A 9,024-nucleotide genomic window follows, 5' to 3' on the forward strand; every position below is an offset into this window, starting at 1 on the left:
CTCCAGAGATACGTGGTTCACTATGTTACATTTCTCCTTCAAACAAACTAAAATCTGCGTTCCAGATTTTACATCTGCCTCCCACTTGCTAGTCTGGTTAACGCTCTGCAGGAAAACACAAAACAAGGTCTAATTCTTCCATGTGACCACCTCTTGGTCACTTCAAAACTACTGTCTAATTCTTACTGTCACTTTCTCCAAGCTTAATGCTCTAGCAACATGGTCTCAAATGCTTGCTCACCATTCTGCAATCTGTGGGTACACAATACGGTTTGTTAAAAGTCTCTAGAGACGACCCCCATTGAATATTTGACGGCCTGTAAAATCTCTATCTCTTCTCAGCTCTAGATATTTTGGATTGGGCCTCCATAGGAGCACACTCATTGTATTCTATGGAGCATATCTGGGTGCCTGTGGAGGGGGTATCTCTGTTCCTGGAACCAAGGACGGCAGCCTAAAACTCCCCATCCCTTGTTCCCAGAGGACTGGGCCCTACACTACCGAGGTCCTCTCTTATCTCTGAAAGGTCCAGAAGAGACCAATAATGGCCCTGGCGTAGGGACAGACGTCGGAACGTGAGCAGAAAAGGATCTGATAGCCTGGGAAGTAACAGTAACAACCTGGGGGAGGGGCTGGTGATAGTGCTGTGGGAAGGGGCCTCAGTGGGGCAGCAGGGCTGGAAAACGGACGCTAATGGCTGGAGAAGGGCCAGGAAGCTGCTGGGCACAGCCCCCGGGGCGCAGGCAGCGATTAGTAACAGCACTAGGGCTGTGCGGTGTCTGGCCCCAGCTCTAGGGGACTGGGAAATGGTGGGCGTAGGCCTAAGGATCAGACGGGGTCGGGTCACGCTCTAGGCTGGGGGCCCGCCCCTCGGTATCCCCACGCTCCGAGCACCGCCCACCCACCGGAGTAGCCAGGTATCCCAGTGCTCGGGGTTCGGGACTCTGGACCAGAAATGTGGGCGGTGTGCACCTGCGACTTCGGCCCCGTACCTGCGCACGCGGCAGAGAGACCCCAGGTCACGCGCCGCCCTGCCTACCCCTCCTGCTCTTGGCGAGCCGGCGCGCGGCGATGATGTGCCGAGTGCGCCGCGCGCCGCTGACGTCAGAGACCAATGGCTGCGGCCACAGCTGCGGCGCTGGAATCCTGGCAGGCGGCGGCTCCGCAGAAGAGGCGCTCGGCGGCTAGACGGCCGCGGCGGAGGGAGGCGGCGAACCGAAGCCTCGAGGCGAAGTTCGAGTCTGACAGCGGAGTCGTGCTTCGTCGCATCTGGGAAGCTGAGTGAGTGCGGGGTCGGCCCTGATGGAATCTTTGCGCCCGTGGGCAATTCTGAGCCACAGTCTCCCCATCTGTAGAGTGGCGATATAATGCACACCCTTTCAGGTGTTATTGTGAAGATTTAACGTAGGTAACGAGCTCATTAAAGATCTGGATTATAGTAAGCGCTCAGTTAAAGGTTGTCTTCCCTGTTATTACGTTTACAGCTGCATGACCTTGAACAATTTATAATCTCTGTGCCTCAGTTTTCTCATCTGTGAGATGGGGATGAAAATAGTACATACATAGGTTTGTTTTGAGGATTCAATGAATTAGTAAACGGAAACCATTTTCTGGCACGTGAAAAGCACTGTGCCAGTGTTTGCTATTAATATTATGCCGATGTTGGTATTATTGGTGGTGGTAACACGAGGGCAGCAACATGAACAGGTGATTGCTATCATCAGGCAGCTGCTATGTGCCTGACATTAGCTTAATCATTCTACACACTTTATGTTAAACATTGCAGGCACGCTAGGACCCTGGTAGCTCACTGATTCTCAAAGAGACAAAGAAAATGTATGGAACCAGATTTCAAACCCAGGTCTTTGTGACAAAAACCAGTGCTTCCAGCTCTCCATTATGCTGGTTGCTTATCCCAGCCCAGATTCTCACATACCTTGCTCCGTACCTTAGAAAGTACGTAGAGAGTGCCTAATACAGAGGAAGCACTCAATAAATGTCACCTATTATTGTTATTTAGTATTATTATCTTTATTTGCAGTTCTGTTTAGGCTTAATAAATAACAGCTTTAGTTAGCACTTAAGGTCAGCATCTGAAGGGCCATCACAAGGGGAGAAATTAGATTAATTTTGTGTGCTCCTCTCCTCTAGAATTAGGGTCAAGAGGCAGTAATGTCCCAGAGTTTACCTCTGAAGAGAAAGTTGCTGATCAATTGGCTGAGCCTAAATAAAAAGCACTTGCGATTCTTTTTAAGCTCTCAGAGGGTGCCAGTGAGAGTGAATGTGCCTGGGTGTTTGGAAAACTCAAGGCATTTTTCATATTCCTTGACATTGTCACGATTTCCTCAACTGCTTCAGTATTCCCCAGGAGCTACTTGCTTCTCCCAACACCCAAGTGTGGTGCAGTCACCATCACTCTGAGTAGAGATTGGGCCAGCATTTTACACTCTTATCTATGTATGCATTTGCCAGTTCATAAAGCATTCCTGTGTACATCAGAACTCTCTGCTTTAACCTCTGTGAGAAACGTGCAGCAGCCTCTGGGCCGACTTTCAATTCTCTGTACTCCTTTCTAAACCCCATAATCACTGTCTCTGGCCGTGGCTTGTCAGTTCAAATCCAGTTCATTTTAATTCACTGTTGACTTTGTTTTGCTCTGGGTCTGTAAAACCAGTTGACTTGAATAAAGAAAGCCCACACACTTGGTTTTGTCTCTTTACTTTCCCCTTAGAACTATTTATAATAACAAATACCATTTATTGAGTACCTGCTATGTGCCAGACACTGTGCTAAGAATGTTAACCCATTTTATGCCTCTAAACTCCTCCGTGTTGGGAATGATTTTTATCCCCATTTTAGAGATGAGGAAACTAAAGCTCAGAAAGGCTAATTCTGAGCACTTAACAACCATTTATTGAGCTGCAATTCTATACTAGGCTCTGTTGTAGACCGAGAATAGACCTAGACCTCTCTCTGGGAATCAAGGACCTCCTCCAGCATCCTCTCTCCTGCAGTCTCTGAGCCCCAGTAGTATGTGCTCTGGCTCTGGACATATTCAACATATATCCCCCTCCTATCACTTGGTAAGGGTGGGCCCTGCATTGCAGGGCACCTCATTCTCTATGCATTCGGATCATGATCAGGAAAGTTACTGTTGGGGCAGCCCTGAAATGGGTGGGACATGACTGTGACATTTTTTTTCTCAACAGGAAGGACCTGTTTATCTCTGATTTCTGGAGTTCAGCACTAGGTGGGTACCACCTGGCCAAGGGTAGGGCTCGCGGGGCAGGAAAGAGAATCAGTCCTCATTTGAGGACATTTTGCTTCACAGAGGGATAACTTGCTGGGTTCTAACGCCCCCTGCCTCTTACAGCTGTGTGTCTTTTGGCACTTAATTCTGACCCTCAGTTTCTTTATCTGTGAAATGGGGATGTGTATATCCTGTAGTTTTGAGAATTGAAACTGTTTAGTTAAATGCTTGCATGCTGTATACAAGGCAATAAATGTTGTGATTATTATTGCTGAAATTTATATTTGTCCTGTTCCTTTTCCATGATATTACAATGTAGCCTTTTCGTCATGCAGTGATAATCTCTTCCTGAACATAGCGTGTGGGTGGCAACATAATATTTATGCATGGAGTGGATGTACCATAGGTATCATTTTTATTGTGGGACATTTAGTTTTCTTCCGTTGTTTTTCAGTTATTATTTTAGGACAGGGTCTTACTCTTCACCTAGGCTGGAGTACAATGGTGCAATCATAGTTCACTGCAGCCTGTACCTCCTGAGCTCAAGTGATCCTCCCGCCTACAGCTTCCCAAAGCGCTGGGATTATAGGCATGAGCCACCACAACCAGCCTTTTTAAGTTATTATACATAATTTTGCAGTGAGCAACTTTATGCATAAAGCTTTTACCAAACTTAGGATGATCTTCTTAGGATATATTCCCAGAAGTGGAATTAAATGAAAGGCGGTGACCAACTTGATATCTATTGTCAAGTTATCCAGAAAATTTTCACCAATTCTTTTATCAAAATTGACCTGAAGAGCCAGTTTTTCCTGGCCTGGGGTCTTGTTTAAAGATGTCTTTGCTGCTTTTTTTTTTTTTTTTTTTTTTTTTTGAGACAGAGTCTCACTGTGTCACCCAGGCTGGAGTGCAGGGGTGTGATCTCTGCTCATTGCAATCTCCACCTCCTGAGTTCAAACAATCCTCCTGCCTCAGCCTCCTGAGTAGCTGGGACTACAGGTGTGCGCCACTACCCCTGGCTAATTTTTGTATTTTTGTGGAGATGGGGTTTCACCATGTTGGCCAGACTGGTCTCAAACTCCTGACCTCAAGTGATCTGCCTGCCTAGGCCTCCCAAGGTACTGGGATTACAGGTGTGAGCCACCACGCCTGGCCCTTTGCTGGTTTCTTAAGTGAAAAATTGGTATCTTATTGGAATGCATGGTTTTTTTGTTTTGCTAAATTCAGTACCAGTACAATAAAAGGAGAGACAAGAGAACCTACCTCTACATGAGAAGACTTAAACAGAGTATAACTTTATTTTATTTTTTTGAGATGGAGTCTTGCTCTGTTGCCCAGGCTGGAATGCAGCGGTGTGATCTCGGCTCACTGCAACCTCCACCTCCCTGGTTCAAGTGATTCTTCTGCTTCAGCCTCCCAAGTAGCTGGGACTACAGGCGTGCGCCAGTACGCCTGACTAATTTTTTGTATTTTTAGTAGAGACGGGGTTTTGCCATGTTGGCCAGGCTGGTCTTGAATTCCTGACTTCAGGCGATCCACCCACCTTGGCCTCCCAAAGTGCTAGGATTACAGGCGTGAGCCACCGCACCTGGTTTGTTACAACTTTAAAACTATGCATTTCAGAGCATAGTCGACATTTACTAGGAGACTCTTGTTAAATTAGAATGAGTTCACATTAGAGGTTTAGATGGAAACTGCCCTTGAGTGAAACCCAATTTCTGCTTGCAACATGCTCTTGGGTTTTGGACCATGGGAGTCCAGGGACTGGGACAGTTTGTCAGTTGGTGGTGAATGTGACTGTATGTCCAGGCATGTTTGGGAATGAGGCCGGCAGCTTCTCTCTCTCTGAAGAATTGAAACCTTTTACTGCCCTGATCTCTTTCTCCCCAAATATGTGAACTTCTTTTGTGGATGATTTGGTTCACAGGGTCAGACCATGACCTCTAACTGCATTTGGGGGCCTGCTCTTTCAGAAACCATCAATAGATGTCTCACAGAACATCTGGAACAACTGAAGGCCCCTATGGGGACTCTTTCGGACATCTTTGGAAACCTGCATCTTGACTCATTGCCAGAGGAGTCAGATGTGGCCCCTGATTCTATCCCAAGAGAGACCCTGGTCACAGGAACCTGCCATTTGAAGTGTGTGTGTTACGGCATTGGGAACTTTGCCACCTGCATCATAGCTAGAAACCAGCTAACGTTTTTGCTGCTTTTGTTGGAAAAGTGCCAGGTACATTTTCGGATTCATTTTCATCTCCTCCTCCTCTGGTCCTATACATGGGTGCACACAGATGTTTGGGTTGAAGTAAACAACTCATTCTTCCCTTCTAGATTCCCAGAAGTCACTGTTGGGTATATGACCCTCTGTTTAGCCAACTTGAAATTGAAGTACTTAACACCCTTGGTGTGACTGTTCTCAGTGAGAACGAGGTAAGTGGTGTAAAGGGGAGAAGACAGAACTGTAAAAATCCTGACCAGACTCACCCCAGGCTCTGCCTGTGGACACCAGCATTCTTTGCAGTGGCAGCCATTCCTCTCTTTACCGCCTGCTCACTTTTGTAGTGCCTGAACGATGTAACCAGCCAATCAGTTACCTAAATTTTGGCTTGTGTTGTACCCATCAGAAAAAAATTACACAGATAGCATGAACCAGAACATGTTAGGTCTGCACCGCTTTTGTGATAATTACTTGTCTGGAAATTATGCTAACTTGGTATTTGCTGTTGCTACTGAAACATAAAAGTCTAGGTGCCTCAAGCAAGGTCTTTGTGGTTGGTTTTTACCCTGTCCCAGGGAGTAATAAAAGGGGATGCAGCATTCCTCTTTGATGCTATAACCTAGTCAGACCCATAGCACCTGGCTGTGAGTTGTGGATTAATTCTCTGCCCACATTTGCACCCCCCAAAATAGCTGGGATTTGACATTTCTGAGACCTGTGGAATAAAGAAATGAATCCCTCAAGCACAGGGCCAAAGCCAGTATGGGCAAATCCCTCCGATTTCGGTTTTGTATTGTCTTGGGGATTAGAATCATTTGATTCCTGTGTGCTGAAACTGCCATCTTATTGCTTATTATGTATGAAAATTTGGCTCAGTTGAGAGAAGAGTCATTCCCTGATATTGGCAAGGTCCTAACACTGTCACTCAGTTCAGATCATCTTTCTGGGTGCCTGCTCTGTGCTGGGCAGGGAGCTTTGGGGAGACCAAGAAAAATGGGAGCCAGTCCCTGTGTTCAGGGAGCCCGTGGTCACATCAGGGCATGTGACCTGTAAACAAGTGAATGAGGAATGAAATAGTGAGGCAGAACCTTGTACTAGGAGCTGAGACAAGAGAGGTGTTTGGAGGGATGGAGGAAGGATTCCTGGGTCTGAGCTAGGCTTTGAAGGTCTACCAGGAGTTTGCTAGTGGGACAGAACCAGGATTGCAGGTAGCTGTGTAGTGCTGGCTGTTCAGGAAACCACTGCCAGTTTGTTATTAACACAAGGGAAGCTGCAAGGAGAGGAGAGGCAGGCCAGAGGTGGGCAAGGGTCAGACAGAGGGCCTTATGTTCCCTGCTAGAGTTTGGCTGTAGAGCAGTGGTTCTCAGGAGGGGTGATTGTGCCTCAGGGACATTGGAAGAGGACTTAGTTATGCAGATCTGCAGGAAGTGACACAGGAAGTGTGGATTACTGAACATAGGGGAAATATGTGGGGTAAGTAACATCACTATCCCTCCTATTCTTGCCGTCATAGACCCAGGAAGCCCCTCCGTCAGTGCAGGGCTTTGTGTTCATGAGACACACATTTGTTAAGTAAACATGAGTTCAGGACATCATGATTTCCTGACTCTTTAGTCCTGTAACCGTATAGATTTCATATACGAGTGTAACTGTTCCACAAAGTGAGCTTTTCTCCATTTGATCCTTTAGTTTGTCTCATGATTATCCCCATCCTTACCTCTCCCTCACCTTCTGTAAAGAATAGGTTGTGGGCATGTTTACACCTGTGAATATCGTATCCCCAGGAAGGGAAACGGAGTATTCGCGGGGAGCCTACCATCTTTTACATGCTCCACTGTGGGACGGCCTTGTACAACAATCTTTTATGGAGTAACTGGTCAGTAGATGCCCTTTCTAAGATGGTCATCATTGGGAACAGTTTCAAAGGACTTGAGGAGAGGTAAGTCTGAGAACGCTGAGATTGTGTCGGGCCCTGAGGTGAAGCCCGTAACTCAGATTGACCCACATGCAGAAAATGTTTCCTTGACGATTCCATACTGGGGAAATGCTTTTCCATAGGGAACTGGATGAAGGCTTAAAGACAGGAGATGTCAAACCCTGATTCGAACTATGAAGCAAGTTAAGGAGTCTTTTTGCCACGAATTCCTCCCTTCCATTATGATACACAGAAATGGTTTTGAAAACAGGGAAAAGCTATTTGATTCCTCTGCCTACAGCTCCATATCCTCATTCTGTTTCACGTGCTTAGGAGTCTGCTCAGTCATTTCTCTTGATGAAATGGGCACAATTACTGGAGTATTTGCTGTTTTTTTGTTTTTTTTTTTTGAGATGGAGTCTCTCTCTGTCCCCCTAGCTGGAGTGCAGTGGTATGATCTCAGCTCACTGCAACCTCCCTCTCCCGGGTTCAAGCGATTCTCCTACCTCAGCCTAATGAGTAGCTGGGATTACAGATGCGCACCAGGACGCCCGGCTGATTTTTGTATTTTTAGTAGTGATGGGGTTTTACCATGTTGGCCAGGCTGGTCTTGAACTCCTGACCTCACATGATCCGCCCGCCTCAGTCTCCCAAAGTGCTGGGATTACCCGCGCCTGGCCCACGTTTTCAACTATTTAACTGGTTTACTCCACATCTTGACTTTTTTCCTGAATTCTTACTATGCTTCAATCATCTTGCTCTTCTATGTGTCTTAAGTTGAATGAAACTATCCTCATACCTCCTAATCATTTTTTTTTTTAATTTCTAGGTTGTTGGCAAGGATTCTGCAGAAAAATTATCCCTACATTGCAAAGGTATCTATCTGAATAAAGGGGCTGGGATGGAAAAGGATGTGAAACTGAAGAATTCTATCTTTACAGGCGTTAGGAGGAAACTCACGGGCTAAATGGCGCTAGTGTACTGTCAGCTCTCTCCATGGGTCTGTGTTCCAGAAAGCTATGACTCTTTAATGCATCTCTTAGTTTTTTCCTTATTTCCTTTATTCTCAGTATCACAGTCCATGATATCCACTGTCCTTGGGGCACCCAATTCATTGTGCAAAAGCATTTAAATCAAAATACCCTATGTGTTATTTTTTTAAAAAGGAAAGTGGGGATGACAAGTAAAATGGAAATTTATCCCAGAAGAGGGGATTACTGTGACTATCTAAAGTTTTTATACTTGAATTTTTCTGCTCAGATTTTAAAAGGACTGGAGGAGCTTGAGTTTCCTCAGACTTCACAATACATGGACATATTTAATGATACTTCTGTCCACTGGTTCCCTGTGCAAAAGCTAGAACAGCTCTCCACAGATATTTGGGAATTTCAGGAAGAACCAGATTATCAGGACTGTGAGGACCTAGAAATCATCAGGAACAGGAGAGAAGATCCTTCTGCTACTGACTGAACTTGCTATGAGGTACTCAGTGTTGGCTGAGGTAGAAGCTGCCACCGGAGACTAAAGGGAAGGCTGCCATGGAGGAACTACAGAGAACTCCTTTGCCAGGAAAGAACATCAACTTGGCTGTCCTGTTTTGAGGACGATACCCCACATGAGGGCTTGGTATAAAGATTC

The 9,024-nt window shown here is 46.0% G+C and overlaps 2 protein-coding genes across 7 annotated transcripts in view; one reads left to right on the forward strand and one right to left on the reverse strand.

The window, feature by feature from the left end:
- The window catches only part of HPS4 (HPS4 biogenesis of lysosomal organelles complex 3 subunit 2), a 31,557-nt gene extending 30,469 nt beyond the window's left edge, over positions 1-1,088 (reverse strand). For 4 of the 6 annotated variants that reach the window (XM_058431936.1, XM_058431935.1, XM_058431934.1 and 1 more), the window contains exon 1: positions 906-1,051. The gene's annotated coding sequence lies outside the window, so the exon portion shown is untranslated. Of the gene's footprint in view, positions 1-905 lie in introns of all 6 variants that reach the window. The other 2 variants (XM_058431937.1, XM_058431933.1) reach the window with 2 other exon arrangements.
- A 25-nt stretch (positions 1,089-1,113) lies between these two features.
- SRRD (SRR1 domain containing) lies at positions 1,114-9,021 on the forward strand. The gene is made up of 7 exons (XM_032139045.2): positions 1,114-1,281; positions 3,210-3,250; positions 5,224-5,483; positions 5,585-5,683; positions 7,256-7,410; positions 8,216-8,261; positions 8,647-9,021. Exons 1-7 carry the CDS (start codon positions 1,115-1,117, stop codon positions 8,854-8,856), a joined length of 978 nt encoding a protein of 325 aa, XP_031994936.1. The 5' UTR covers position 1,114; the 3' UTR covers positions 8,857-9,021.
- Positions 9,022-9,024: the final 3 nt, after the last annotated feature.

The sequence above is a fragment of the Hylobates moloch genome, unplaced genomic scaffold (genome assembly GCF_009828535.3).
Source record: "Hylobates moloch isolate HMO894 unplaced genomic scaffold, HMol_V3 SCAFFOLD_19, whole genome shotgun sequence".
Lineage (NCBI taxonomy): Eukaryota > Metazoa > Chordata > Mammalia > Primates > Hylobatidae > Hylobates > Hylobates moloch.